Below are 15,290 nucleotides of genomic sequence, written 5' to 3'. Positions count from 1 at the left end.
CTTTTTGGTGTTCAGTTGTACAAGTCTTTATATATTTTCGATACTAACCCTTTCTCAGATAAGTCATTTGCAAAAATCTTCTCCTATCCAGTATAGGTTGTCTTATAATTTTATTGTTTTCTTTGCTGTACAAAAGCTTTTTATTTTGATGTAGTCCCAAGTTTATTTTTGCTTTTGTTTCCCTTGCTTCAGGAGACATAAATAAGAGAATGTTACTATGCCCCATGTCAGAGAAATTACTGCCTGTGCTCTCTTCTAGGACTTTTATGGTTTTGGATCTCACATTTAGGTCCTTAATCTGTTTTGAGTTTACTTTTGTGGAAGAAAGTGGTCCAGTTTCATTCTTTTGCTTGTAGCTGACCAGTATTCCCAACATTATTTGTTGAAGAGATTTTTTTTTCCCATTACATATTCTTGCATCCTTTGTCTAAGATTAATTGACCATATAATTTTGATCTATGTGTCTCTTTCTGTGCCAGTACCATATAGTGTTTTGATTACTACAGCTATGTAGTATATTTTGAAATCTGGAACTGTGATACCTCTTGTTTTGTTATTTTTTAAGATTGCTTTGGCTATTCAGAGTCTTTTCTGGTTTCACACAAATTTTAGGATTATTATTTTAGTTCCATGAAAAATGCTGTTGAGGGCAGCCTGGGTGGCCCAGCGGTTTAGCGCCGCCCTCGGCCCAGGGCGTGATCCTAGGAGACCCAGGATCGAGTCCCATGTCGGGCTCCCTGCATGGAGCCTGCTTCTCCTTCTGCCTGTGTCTGTGCCTCTCTCTCTGTCTCTCATGAATAAATAAATTTTAAAAAATAAAAAAAAGAAAGAAAAATTTTGTTGATATTTTGATAGGGATTGCATTGAATGTGTAGATTACTTGTGTAGTATGGACATTTTAACAGTATTTGTTCTTCAGACCCGTACCCATGGAATGTCTTTCTGTTTCTTGTGTCATCTTCAATTTCCTTCATCAGTGTTTTAGCTTTCAGAGTACAGATCTTTCACTCCTTGGTTAAGTTTATGTATTTTATTATTTTTGGTGCAATTGTAAATGGAATTTTTTTTTAATTTCTTGTTCTGTTGCTTCATTATTAGTATAAAAATGAAAGAATTGTATATATTGATTTTTGTATCCTGTGCTCTTACTGAGTTTGTCAGTTCTAATAGGTTTTTGGTGGAATCTTTAGGGTTTTCTATATATAGTATCATGTCATCTGCAAATAGTGAAAGTTTTACTTCTTCCTTCCCAATTTGGATGCCTTTTATTTTTGTTGCTGTTGTTGTTGTGTGATTGCTGTGGCTGTGCTTTCCAGTGATGCTGAATAAAAGTAGTGAGAGCAGACATTCTTTTCTTCCTGACCTTAAGGGAAAAGTTCAGTTTTTCCCCATTAAGTATTATGTTAGCTATTGGTTTTTCATATATGGCTTCCATTATGTAGAAGCATGTTCTCTCTACACCTACTCTGTTGAGAGCTTTTATCATGAATGGATGGTGTTATTTATCAAATGATTTTTCTGCATCTATTGAAATGACCATCCGGTTCTTACCCTTTCTCTTCTTGTTTTGATATATCAGATTGATTGATTTGTGAATATTCAACCACCCTTGCTTGCATCTCAGGAATAAATCCCACTTGATTGTGGTGAATGGCTTTTTTGATGTAGTGTTGGACACACTTCGCCAATATTTTGTTGAGGATTTTTGCATCTGTGTTCATTAGAGATATTGGCCTGTAGTTCTTTTTTTATAGTGTCTTCATCAGGTTTGGTATCAGGGTAATGCTGGCCTCATAGAATGAATTTGGAAGGTTTTCTTCCTTTTCCATTTTTTGGAATGGTTTGAGAAGAATAGGTATTTTATTTTTTTTAATATTTTATTTATTTATTCATGAGAGAGACAGACTGAGAGAGAGAGGCAGAGACACAGGCAGAGGGAGAAGCAGGCTCCATGCAGGGAGCCCGATGTGGGACTCGATCCCGGGACTCCAGGATCACACCCTGGACCGAAGGCAGACGCTAAACGGCTGAGCCACCCAGGGATCCCCAAGAATAGGTATTTTAAATGTTTGGTAGAAATCACCTGTGAAGTTGTCTGGTCCTGGACTTTTGTTAATTGGGAGTCTTTTGATTACTGAGTCAGTTTCACTACTGATCTGTTGTACTTCTCTTATTTCTGATTTTGTTTATCTGAGTCATCTCTCTCTCTCTTAATGAGTCTGAATAAAGGTTTATCAATTTTGTTGTTGTTTTCAAAGAACCAACTCCTGGTTTCATTGCTCTGTTTTATTGTTTTGTTTTGTTTTTTTAGTTTTTATATTATTTATTTCTGCTCTACTCTTGATTATATCCTTACTTCTACTGACTTGGGGTTTTGCTTGTTTTTCTTTTTCTACCTCCTCTAGGTGTAAGGTTAGGTTCTTTATTTGAGATTTTTCTTGCTTCTTGAGATTGGCCTGTATTGCTTTAAACTTTCCTCTTAGAACAGCTTTTGCTTCATCCCAAAGATTTTATACCACTGTGTTTTCATTTTCATTTGCCTCCATGTATTTTTTAATTTTCTCTTTGATTTCTTGGTTGACCCATTCATTGTTTAGTAACATGTTATTTAAGTTCGTATATTTTTGCTCTTTCCAGATTTTTTTTTGTGGTTGATATCTAATTTCAAAGTGTTGTAGTTGGGAAAGATGCATGGTATGACTTTAATCTTTTTAACATGTGATCCATTCTAGAGAATGTTATGTGTCCATTTGAACAAAATGTGTATTCTGCTGTTATAGTAGGGAATGTTCTGAATATATCTGTTAGATCCAATCTGGTTCAATGTGTCATTCAAAGCCAGTTTCCTTATTGATTTTCTGTGTGTATGATCTATCCATTGATGTAAATGGGGGGGTTATAGTCCTATACTATGATTGGACTACTATTACTTTGTTAATAGCTGCTTTATGTATTTGGGAGCTCCCATGTTGAGTGCATAAATATTTACGATTATTTTATCTTTCAGTTGTTCCCATGATTATGTAGTCTGTCTCTTTTTACAGACTGTTTTAAAGTCTATTTTGTCCAATATCATTACTGCTACCCTGCCTTTCTTTTCATTTCCATTTATATAATGAACGTTTTTCCCCCTTTTTTCACTTTTAACCAGCATGTGTCTTTATGTCCAAAGCACACCCGTTGTAGGGAGCATAGAGCTAGGTCTTAGTTTTTTTTTTTTTTTTTTTTAAGATTTTATTTATTCATGAGAGACACAGAGAGGCAAAGACCTAGGCAGAGGGAGAAGTAAGCTCCTTGCAGAGAGCCCGATGTAGGACTCCATCCCCAGACTGGGGATCATGTCCTGAGCTGAAGGCAGAAGCTCAACTGCTGAGCTACCCAGGCATCCCTAGGTCTTGCTTTTTTATCCGTTCCATCAGCCTAGGTCTTTTGTTTTGAACAATTAGTCTATTTACATTCAAAGTAATTGTTGATAGGTATGTACATATTGCCATTTTGTTACTTGTTTTATGGCTGTTTTTACAATTTTCTAGTCCTTTCTTCTCCTATTCTCTCCTCTCATGGTTTTGTTGGCTTTCTTTAGTGTTATGTTGGGTTCCTTTTTCTTCTTAAATATCTATTACTGGTTTTTGATTTGTGGTTAGCATTAGGTTTGTATACAACCTCTACATTTAGCAGTCTCTACTAAGTTGATGGTTGCTTAAGTTTGAACCCATTCTTTACTCCCCCCCCCCCCACACACACACATACACATTTTAGGTATATAGTGTCATACTTTACATCTTTTGATTTTGTGGATCCCATGACTGATTTTTAACTTTTTTTTTTTTTTTTTTTTTTTTATGATAGTCACAGAGAGAGAGAGGCAGAGACACAGGCAGAGGGAGAAGCAGGCTCCATGCACCGGGAGCCCGATGTGGGATTCGATCCCGGGTCTCCAGGATCGCGCCCTGGGCCAAAGGCAGGCGCCAAACCACTGCGCCACCCAGGGATCCCCCCCATGACTGATTTTTAAAAATATACTTATTATACTTATTTTTACTGCTTTTGTGCTTCCTCCTTTTCTTACTCCTAGTCTTTCCTTTCCACTCAATTCTTTTTAACATTTCTTGTAGGGTTGGTTTAGTAGTCATTAATTCCTTTAACTTTAGTTTGTCTGGAAAACTCTTCATCTCTCCTTCTATTATGAATGATATTCTTGGCTGCATTTTTTTTTCTTTTAGCACTTTGAATATATCATGCCACTTTCTTCTGACCTGTATAGTTTCTGCTGAAAAATCAGCTCATAGCCTTAGGCATTTCCCTTGTATATAACTGTTTTCTTTTCTCTTGCTGCTTTTAAAATTCTCTCTTTATCACTACTTTTTGCCATTTTAATTACTATGTGTCTTGGGGTGGATCTCCTAGTATTGATTCCAAATCCTAGATCTAGATTTCTATTTCCTTCACCAGATTTGAGAAGTTTTCAGCTATTACTTCTTCAAATAAATTTTCCGCCCCCTTTTCTTTCTCTTCTTCTTCTGGGATCCCGTAATATCAGTGTTATTACACTTGTTGGTGTTGCTGAATTCCCTAAATCTATTTTTATTTTTTATTATTCTTTTTCTTTCTTTTTCAACATGATTGTTTTCCATTACTCTTCCTCCAGGTAGCTAATCCCTTCTGCTTCTTTATTCTACTATTTATTCCATCTAGTTTATTTTTAATTTCAGTTATTAAGTTCTTAATCTCTGGTTCTTTTTTATGTTTTCTCTTTATTAAGGGTCTCATTAAGGTCCTTGACTCTTTTTTCAACTCCCATGAGTATCTTAAGACTGTTACTTTAAAATCTCTATCAAGCATATTACTTATTTCCATTTTGCTTAGGTCTCTTGCTATGATTTTGTCCTGTTCTTTCATTTGGGACATTTCCTCTGTCCTTCACTTTGTCTAACTTTCTGTGTCTGTTTCTATGTGTTAGGAAAGTCGCTACATCTGTTCTTAAAAGCAGTGGCCTTATGAATAAGAGGTCCTGTAGTGCCCTCTAGTGGTGCATCATCCTCTGTTCACCAGAACCTGGTGCTATGCATATTGCATGTGCCCTGCCTGCTATTGTAACTGAGCCATTTTTTCCTTCAGTCCAATTGTCTGCAATGGTTCTTTGCCTGTTGTGGCATGGTTTGGTCCTTGTGTCAGGTTGGGGCTGCCTTGGACTTGAGTGGAGTCAGACCAGGCATTTGCCAGAGCTGTAGTCACACCAAACTGCAGTGCGCTCTCCCTGTATCATCCCCTGAGCTTTCATTGGTGGGCAGGGCTTGCAATCAGACCAGCTGTCTGCCCCAGCCCACTGCTGGGGCTGCAATCTGATTGTTGTATATGGTTATCTTTCCCTCTCCCTGGGGACAGAATTCACTTTGATGCTGGCTCCTGTTGGGGCTGCTTGCAGGCTTGTGGCACCCCTTGTGGGCTCCAGCCAAGAGCATATTGTAAGGAGCAGGACCACAGGAGAACACAGAGGCAGGGTGGACAGTGCCAACAAGGTTTGCAAAGGTCTGCTGTGTAAAAGGACCTAGAACAGAGGGCTGACTGGTAGGGCATATCTGCAGGAGAACCAGGAGGCTGGGTGCACTGTTAGCAAGTTAGGTAGTGAGTGTTGGCATAGCACTTGTTCCCACAGGTGTCCATGCGGCTAGGCTAGGGATCAGGGAAAGGAAATAGTGCCCACCAGCTCCTTTATTCCTGGAGAAGTCTCCAAAAGATCCCTGTCCATTTAGCACATGCTCTGACATTAGTAAACAAATTTCCCTCTAGTATAGCCCAGGTGCTTTTTAAACTGCTGCTTCCATACTATATCTCCATGGGGCCCCCTTGCTGTGCAGGAACTTGGTTTCTTGTTGCTGTCCTTACTCTCCCAAAGCCAAGCCTGCTGATTTTTAAAACCCCAGGTGGTAAGCTCCACTGATTGTAAAAATTCACAAAATTCAACCCCTCTTGTTTTTAGAGCAAAATCTTATGGGGATTTGTCCTTCCCATGTGGGCTCCCTAGTGTGAGAGTTTGTTTCTCTCCCCTTTCCATGCCCATGGCATCCTTCCCTCTTGAGGATAGTCCCATGGGTCGCTTTAGCTCCCAACCACATCTCTGTCCTTCCCATCCTCTTTGATGTGACTTCTCTATGTTTAGCTGTGAAGAGTTTGTTCTGTCAGTCTTCAGATCATTTTCTCAGCTATTTACACTGATGTGAGGGTTATCTAGCTGTATCTATGAGACAAGATGAGCTTAGAGTCCTCCTACTCTGCCATTTTCCCTGGAAGGTGCCTGTCTAGTGTATTGTTAACCACACACACTAACAGAACCTTTTTCTTATCACCCCCACAGGTATGACGCAAAAGAATATTATGAAGCACTTCCAGAGCTGAAGCTGGCCATTGATCAAATTGACAATGGCTTCTTCTCTCCCAAGCAGCCTGACCTCTTCAAAGATTTAATCAATATGCTATTTTATCATGACAGGTGAGTTCCCCCAAGAAGATGGTGCTATTTGGGCAATGAAAAGGGGTAAGAACATCTTAAACCAACTACAACACATCTGTATAACTAGCATAGATGTGTGATCTGAGAAGCTAACCTACATGTGGAAGGAAAAATTAGATATTCTAACTATGCTAGGAAGGTTAAGAACAAGACCCATAAATATGGTATTATTTTTCTCTTTCCACTGGTATACCCAGCTTTCAGATAAATCCACATGTTGACATTCTTACATGTGGGAAGAACCATATAAAGGTTGAGGGCTGGTTAAAATTCTTGTAAGTAGAAATTTAAGTTTGGTAAACCAGTCATGCCTGACGTTAAGCAAAAGAGAATTTGGGGGAGGGGGAGTGTGCCCCCTGGGTGGCTCAGTTAGTTAAGTATCTGACTCTTGGTTTTGGCTCAGATCGTGGTCTCAGGGTCATGACATCGAGCCCCACATCAGGCTCCATGCTCAGCATGGAGTCTGCTTGGGATTCTCTCTCTTTCCCTCTCTCTCTGCCTCCCACTCTGCCCCTCCTCCATCTCATGCCCATGTTCTCTCTCTCAAATAAATAAGTCTTTTAAAAAAAGAAGCAAGGGATGCTATTTGGATGGCTCAGCGGTTTGGCGCCTGCCTTCAGCCCCAGGATGTGATTCTGGAGTCCCGGGATCGAGTCCCACATCGGGCTCCCTGCATGGAGCCTGCTTCTCCCTCTGTCTGTGTCTCTGCCTCTCGCTGTCTCTGTGTCTCTCATGAATAAATAAAATCTTAAAAAAAATAATAAAAAAATAAGCAAAAGAGAATTTTGCTTTAATTTTTATTTATTTATGATAGTCACACAGAGAGAGAGAGAGAGGCAGAGACACAGGCAGAGGGAGAAGCAGGCTCCATGCACCAGGAGCCCGACGTGGGAATCGATCCAGGGTCTCCTGGATCAGGCCCTGGGCCAAAGGCAGGCGCCAAACCGCTGCACCACCCAGGGATCCCAGCAAAAGAGAATTTTAAGTGGAATCTTAGCACACATATTTTAATGAAGTTTTTGTTGTTTTGTTTTTTTTCCTTCCAATTATAAAATACAGGTTTAAAGTCTTCGCAGACTATGAAGCCTATGTCAAGTGTCAAGAAAAAGTCAGCCAGCTGTACATGGTGAGTACACTGCTGAAACCTATAAAAGAAACCAGTTTACTTCGGTTAATTAAAACTTTTGTTTCTTTTTATTAAATCTAAATAACAGAGCCCCATTAATCCAAAAATAGAAATGAGGCAACTGTCTAGGATATTCATATCAAACTTGACTTTTCCCAAATTCAGACAGAGACTGGGATTTGACCTCTAAGTAGCATTTGTAAATTTTTTAATATCCAAGTTTAAAAAATCACAATTCAGTATTTATTGAGTGCCTACCCTGTAGCAGGCATGCCGTGGAAGCTAAGGCTATAAAGTAAAATTAAATATTCATTTTACTTACTCATTTATTTGACAGGCTTTGGGGAGTTCTCTGTGGGAGGCACCATGCTGGGGTCCTTCACCAAAAGCATACATCAGAATCACCAAAGCAGCTTCTCCAAAATACAGATGCCAGCCCCTCTCTGAGAGATTCTGGTGGTGGGGAGGATCACCATCATATTTGAAAACTTGCTAAGATAATTCTCAGGCTGAGCGTCAGTTAAGTAGGATAAGGACTGACCCTATTCTATGAAAATTGCAAAAATAGTGCCTTTCCTGGACTACCCAGAGTGAGGCTACATATAGAATATAGATGTACATAGAGAGGGGAGCTTTCTTATTTGAACTTAAGGAAAAGAAAGGAACCAAGAAAGAATGTGCTTTACTAAAAAATAAAAATTAAAAAAAATTTTTTTAAAAACCTAGAGCCATGTGAGTAACCCTTCACATGCAAGGTTATGCATCTTCATTAAATAATAGCCCAGCCCTCCGGGAACATTTAGTAAATGCTAATAAATATGGAAAGGTTGACCATCTCTGATGAGAAAGACTTTAAGTAATTGCAGGCACTACAGAGGGATGGATACAGGATACAGAAGTAGACTGGTTCTGTTCCAGGACTCCAGGATGGTTTTCTTGAGGTTGATACCTTGAGCTTTCTGGGCATGATTGCCCTTGCCCCTAGTAGTCTCAATTTTTGCCCTCCAATTCAAAAGCCATTCTACAGCAGAATAGCAGGGTTCCATAAAATCTTCACACCCTTTGGACACATGAGTAACTACTTCCAACTAAAACATGATTCACTAACATTTCTCTCTATCCCTTTCCCAAAACAGGTGACCAGGTAGTTCCTATAGTCATCCCACAGGTCCCAAAGGGGTTTTAAAATGGAATCTGTCAAGCCCCATGCTGCTTTACAGACCTTATCTTCTGCTAGAATCATATCCAGTCCCCCAAAAATGTATAGCCCAGAGTAAACTCAATAACCATCAGCAAGGAGAGGCAGTACCCAAGTTAAGCTGAGTGGCTCACTACTTGCTTCCAAGAACTCAAAGATGAAGAAAATGGCCAACTCTACCTCTTTCCCCTTGATCTCAACTCCTGCTTGTGTATAGAATGTCTACAGAGGACAGGAAGTATAAATAGAGCAGGAAAGGAAAATATGAACAAGGGCAAGGACAAATGTGAATGTCAGTTTTCCACAGTAGATCCCTTTTGGTAATGTTATGGCCCAAATCCAGAGATGCCCATCTCAAAGCCCAGCATTTGGCTCATTCTTTCTTGTTCATTAGGGCAAATATGAAGTTTTTACTCATAAGAATTATCGTATTGTCAGGTTTAGAAACATATTGGGAAGCCTATTCATTATCCATTTAAATAGCTAAAGAAAGTAAAGAAAAGGAAGTTTTTATTCTCCTCTTATTTAGTAAATTTTCAAAGTCTGAATAACCTAGTTTTAGATTCCATGTTGCAGTACCTTATAGAATAATCATAGTTTTGGTTTTTCTTTTAAATGTTTATAATGCATTGCTAATGGCTTTGAGTAATGTTCTAGTCTTTTTCTTTCAAATTTATTGATTTATTTGAGAGAGAGCACAGCAGGGTAAGGGGCAGGTAAAGGGACAGAAGGAGAGGGAGTGAGAAATTCAAGACTATGAGCTGAGCGCAGAGCCAGATGCGGGGCTCGAACTCACAACCCTGAAATCATGGCATGAGCCAAAACCAAGAGTTAGGCACTTAACTGATTGTGCCACCCAGGTACCCCTGTTCTGGTCATTTTTAATTAACTTTTAAAGTTCTTTACAAAATCATGAGGTTATAAAATAAATAGTTTCTTATATTCTTTTACATAAAAATTAGAAAATTTAGATATTATATGTTTTATTAAGTATAAGGCTTTAATTGATCCTGTTTTAAAACCCCAATGGGGTATTTGGGATTCAGTGTAAATCAATTGGGGCATCTACCTTCAGAAAGAAGAAGAAAAGAGAAGTAGGTCAATAAACTGTCCCATTACATTATTTGCCTGCACAATAGCTACCATTCTAGAGCAGTGCTTTTCAAATATGATGTAAGCCACAGGTTAACTCTCTTGACACAGCATCCAGCAGACAATGAATGTTAGCCCTTCCTTCCCCCCCAGTTGAAAAGGAGGTGAAATAAAAAGTAAAGCATGGGAAATAAGGCTTGCATGCCAAAATATTGTAACCATAGCAATAATTACAAATTAGGGGATTTACATCCATGGTTTCTCTTAAAATGAAAAATACCATTTTTTCATTATTAAGAGAAATATACTCTAAGTAGGAGAAAAGCCATGACCTGACCTATCTTGCTCTCAACTGTGAAACAAATATATTTATGATTTACTACATCTTACTCCTCTCATTCTCCCCATGAAATATGCTTGGATATGCTTGGCCTAGCGTTCATCATAAAGTTCAACAGGCACTCAGGCCATGGGCCATATTTTGATGTGTTGTTTACAGAATCCAAAGGCCTGGAACACAATGGTACTCAAAAACATAGCTGCCGCAGGGAAGTTCTCTAGTGACCGAACAATTAAGGAATATGCCAGGGACATCTGGAACATGGAACCTTCAGATCTCAAGATTTCCCTATCCAATGAATCTAGCAATGGGGTGAACAAAGCCAATGGAAAGTAAGTTGTAAAATGTCTCTAGAAAACAATAACAACAACAAAAAAAAACTTCTTACTGGATTTAAACACTTTTACAACATTCTTTGATTTTGTTTTGTTTTGTCAGCTCATAACCTAATTAAGAATTTCTGGGAATTGGGAAGGAAAGTATGTGACTGTATTTAGGGCTAAAAATAAAGTGTCAATTTACAAGGGCTACATGAGTGCCAAAACTCGTTATTTGATGGCTGATTGAGTAGCATGCTAGGACTTTCTTCAGTGCTATTCAAAAAGCTAGAAAATACTTGGAACTTTTCAATACCATTTAAATTAACTGAAACACAAACTACTTAACTACATTAGTGCACCTTTCTTACACTGTTAAGACCCAACCAAGACTTTACTCACAAATGTCCCTAGCATGTTTGGTAACCACACATTTTTCAATGGGATCCAAATTTTACTAAATTCTGATACTCTACAGTGAGGTTTCCATTTGTTCCAAAGTAGACTATGATAAGCTAAATGAGAACTGTCAATAATGCCCAACATCCATGCTTTCCCTAAGATGGCAAGTGACTTGTAGAAATGTCAGTGACTTCAGCTCATCGAAGCAGCCCAGTACAATTTTACATAAAAAATATGCATCATGGGTGGTGTTTGGACCAAGTCTTCACTGCAGATTTCCGTTACTGTCAGACCTCATGCCCACTGCTTGCTCAGGAAATCTCTGCAAAAAAAGGAGCTAGATCAGCTCACATGCTTTCTCCACTTTCTGGTCTAAGTAAGCCAGAACAGCCCTAATTACCTTTATTTATTTTTTTGTATATATATATTTTTTTATTGGAGTTCAATTTGCCAACATACAGCATAACACCCAGTGCTCATCCCATCAAGTGCCCCCCTTAGTGTCTAATTGCCTTTAAGAGAAGGATAATCACATTGAGCAAAGCAGCTCTTACCTCACAGTTTTTAGTAGTGTAGGGTTTCTACAGAGGAAGTTGTGCTGGAAACCAGAAGGAAAGATCACCATCTTGACCCTCTCTTTGTTCCTATATGCATTGTGTGCAATTTCATAGAGCTGCACAGGACAGAAAGGCAGATACTCAAAGGCTGACCATCAAAGCTGGTGTTTTTCTAATTTAATTTTCCTAAAAGGGGGGACGCCTGGGTGGCTCAGCAGTTGACCATCTGCCTTCAGCTCAGAGTGTGATCCCGGAGTCCAGGGATCAAGTCCCACATTGGGCTCTCTGCAAGGAGCTTGCTTCTCCCTCTGTCTGTGTCTCTGCCTCTCTCTCTCGTGAATAAATAAAATCTTTAAAAATAATAATTTCCTAAAAGTGTACAGAAACAGGCAACTTGGGGAGTTAGTCCCATTACGTCAGAGATAGGGGACCCTTCTCCACTGCCCCTCCCCAGCCCTACTCCACCCCCAATCCTGGGGTTGGCTACCTATAACGCTAAGGAACTAGAAACTCCACAGCTAACACAGAATGCTGGTGGAACCTCATCCTTCTGCCAACACCCTCCCTACAGGGGGATAAGAACTGCAATGGACCCACTCTATTTGTTTAAAAGAAAAGAAACTGCATCCCATTTCTGGAGCCACCATGAGACTACAAGGAGGGTCCCAGAGCAGCCTGAGATCTTCTCTATACTTGCAGATCCACAAATAAACTTTTAGATGAGGAACCAGAATCTGCCACAAACACTCCTTCAAGCTAAGTAGCATAGAACATTGATGCATACTGTAACACCAGGCAGCATGGCTAGTTAGGGATGTAGAGAATCCCTTATAACGTCTAAGACCCTCCTGTAGGCTCTAATTGAAGTCTGGCTAGATGAGAAAATGGTGATGTAGTAAGTACAGTGTGCTCAGCCAGCCCTGAGCTCTTAGTTTACCTCTTTTCCAAACTCCAAAGGTACCGTGTTGTCATCCTCACCATGTATGATGAGAAGGGGAGAAGACAGGCATTTAACACTAGGGACAAATAGAAGAAAAGCATTCAGTTTAAGAATTATATGTTGAGATTTCTCTTCTTCTAAGTTAAAGCTTTATAGCAAAACATGCGGTTTGCCTCAAAATATGAGATTTCTCCTCTCTCAAAAATGACAACTTCTACATAGTAAACTTCATATAGTAACTGTTTTGTCTTCTAGGCAAGATTATCTCTTTACTTATACAATTTAATTAAGTACTTAATTAAATTTATTTCTATATTATTTTTTTAAATAATGAAGAAAAATACTAAAAACATGGAATTTGTGCAGTTAAAAGAACCTCATCTTTTTCCTTATTCATCCTTATTTCATAGTTTCTGGAATATTTTAATTAAAAGACTACAAAAGAAACAAAACAACTCAAAAATAACAAGAACTACCACAGGACTAAAGAGAACTCTTGATAAAAACGTATTTACTTTTCCCCATAAATGTACAGATGGACACTCGATTAACAGGTTTTAATCACCTTCCTGATCAACCTCCTAATTTGATAATTCAGAAAGCCTACAGCGTGAAGAAGACTTGTTCAACATTCTGGCAGCTATGGCAAACAATATTTCCTAAACTCTGATACCCATCCACCCTGTCACAGTGACTCACTGTTACTCCTGAGAAGGTTAGAGCCCTCGAGTGTGTCAACATAAAGTACTGATAACAACCACCCATTTGGAGGCACTCTTAAATTGTCCAGCTGCAAGAGGCTGACTTGCTAAATTCTGGTCCTTGGACTTACTGTTAGGTCAATAGGCTGAATGAGGGGTGGGTTTTGGCTACATGGGGAATAAGGCCTAGAAGTCAGGGATTCCCAAGGAATGTTAGGCTAGACCCCAGAGTACCTTTAAAAGGTCCTGATAGACCCTAAATCTACAGCTCCTTTTATGACTTCAGAGAAAGTACTGAATTAGTGAAGTCATCAAATTAGACAGGAGGAAAATACCAAATGCTAAAAATTTGTGGACATGTTACCCCAAAGTTTAGTACCCATCTAAGAATTCTCATCTACCCATTCAGTAATTCACATGATAGTTAACCAAATCTGTTTCTAAATATGTAAAGGATGCTCAAACTTGAAGTCCAGCTTGCCTGACTTGGAGAACTAATTGCTCCAGCTCTTTACTCTGATCCACTCTCCTGACTTAATAGCGCATGTCTGACAGGGCCTTGCTTTGACCCTCTGATGACTTACAGTCACTGCTTACCCTCTAGAATCCCCAGCTACAGTAATGATGGACAGCTTTTCATCGTTAGCTTACTTTTCATCATTAGGGAAGACTATTTTGTCTTTTCTCAGGGCATCCATAAGTGTGCGTAAAAATCCTGGCAGTTTCCGGTAAATCTATTTTTAAAAAAGAAAAAAATTAAAACATGGCCTGTATCTATGTCATTTGTTGTTTTCCTACATGAACTATAGTAATGTAGAGAGTAGCAACTTTCTACATATAATAAACTTTTTAAAAAACAAAACTGAAGATTTTAAAAGTAACTCACGTCATTGAAGGGAAATTGGAAAGTACAGGAAGGAAGGAAGAGGTGGTATATATATACAATGAAATATTACTCAGCCATATGTATATATTTACACCACCTCTTCTTTATTCATTCATCAGCTGATGGACATTTGGGCTCTTTCCATAGTTTGGCATCAGAATTTTTGACTAATCAGAATATTCTGTTCTGTAACAAAACCAGTTAAATTATGTTTACTGTAGAAGCATTTTTAGATTATGCCTATCACTGTTCCTTTACGAGTGTGAATAAAAAGTTAGTGGTGCTATTTATATTTTAAAGAAAGATAGAAAGCAAAAACAACAAAATGTTAACAGTGATCATCTGTGGATGGTGGGGATTATGTATGATTTGTTTCTTTCTTCCTTTTTTCCACCACCTTAGCCTTTCAGGGCCACACAGAATCTGGCTGTTGCCCTGTCTATCCTCTCACTAAATGCACTGCTGTCGACCCTCAAGCCCTGCTGTCTTCTGCTTCCTGGAACATATCAGGCTCAAACCCACCTCAGGCCCCTTGCCCTTCCTTTCCTCCAGCTCAAAACCTCCAGATTTGCCATGTCAGCCTCTTGTCATGCAAGTCTCAGCTCAGATGATAGTTCTTCAGGGCAGCTTTCCCTACCAACCAACCCCCCCCCACACACACACACTGGTCACTGCCTTCACAGTACTTCTCACTCCTAAAAATCAGCTTATTGTGTACTTATCTTCTGTCTTCCCAGTAAAGATATTACACTTCATAGGAAGTCAGGCCCTGTGGTGTTCCCAGAACATAGGAAAGTTCCTAGAACCTAACAGACACTAGAATAAATACTTGCTGAATATGGAATGAATCTACTGTGCACATATCCCTGACATACACTGTATGCTATTATCTGTCATTTTCATCTTAATGTGACTTGAATTTCATTCCGATTTTATTCTTTGGAATATATCTGCCAAGAGAAAAGACCAGAAAAGTATCACATGTATTCGTCAGTTGTGCCTGAGAGTGGAGTGGGGAGGAGACTGCTACATAATACATGGGACATGGCCAAAGGAACTGGGTACAGCACAGGTAGGCTGTGGCCAGCTTAAAAGGAAAGAATTCTATTCATTGTAGAAGCAATTTTAAGTTTATATGTCTCACTGCACCTTTATGATCTGGAGAAATTAGAATCAGCTGCTATAATACTTCATTTGTTCTAGTCTTCTACTATGAACTG

At 39.0% G+C, this 15,290-nt stretch overlaps 2 protein-coding genes across 2 annotated transcripts in view; one reads left to right on the top strand and one right to left on the bottom strand.

Moving 5' to 3' along the window:
* PYGL (glycogen phosphorylase L) overlaps window positions 1–10,797 on the top strand; it is a 42,902-nt gene extending 32,105 nt beyond the window's left edge. The window contains 3 exon segments of the mRNA NM_001287162.1: window positions 6,356–6,490; window positions 7,571–7,637; window positions 10,427–10,797. Coding sequence (NP_001274091.1) covers window positions 6,356–6,490; window positions 7,571–7,637; window positions 10,427–10,603 — 379 coding nt within the window. The 3' untranslated portion in view covers window positions 10,604–10,797.
* ABHD12B (abhydrolase domain containing 12B) overlaps window positions 9,487–15,290 on the bottom strand; it is a 35,128-nt gene continuing 29,324 nt past the window's right edge. Inside the window, 4 exon segments of the mRNA XM_038544089.1 lie at window positions 9,487–11,308; window positions 11,541–11,659; window positions 12,481–12,559; window positions 13,836–13,918. Coding sequence (XP_038400017.1) covers window positions 11,281–11,308; window positions 11,541–11,659; window positions 12,481–12,559; window positions 13,836–13,918 — 309 coding nt within the window. The 3' untranslated portion in view covers window positions 9,487–11,280.

The sequence above is a fragment of the Canis lupus genome, chromosome 8 (assembly GCF_011100685.1).
Source record: "Canis lupus familiaris isolate Mischka breed German Shepherd chromosome 8, alternate assembly UU_Cfam_GSD_1.0, whole genome shotgun sequence".
Lineage (NCBI taxonomy): Eukaryota > Metazoa > Chordata > Mammalia > Carnivora > Canidae > Canis > Canis lupus.
The sequence above is the reverse complement of the archived record's forward strand: the minus strand, read 5'-3'. Positions and strand labels throughout refer to the sequence as shown.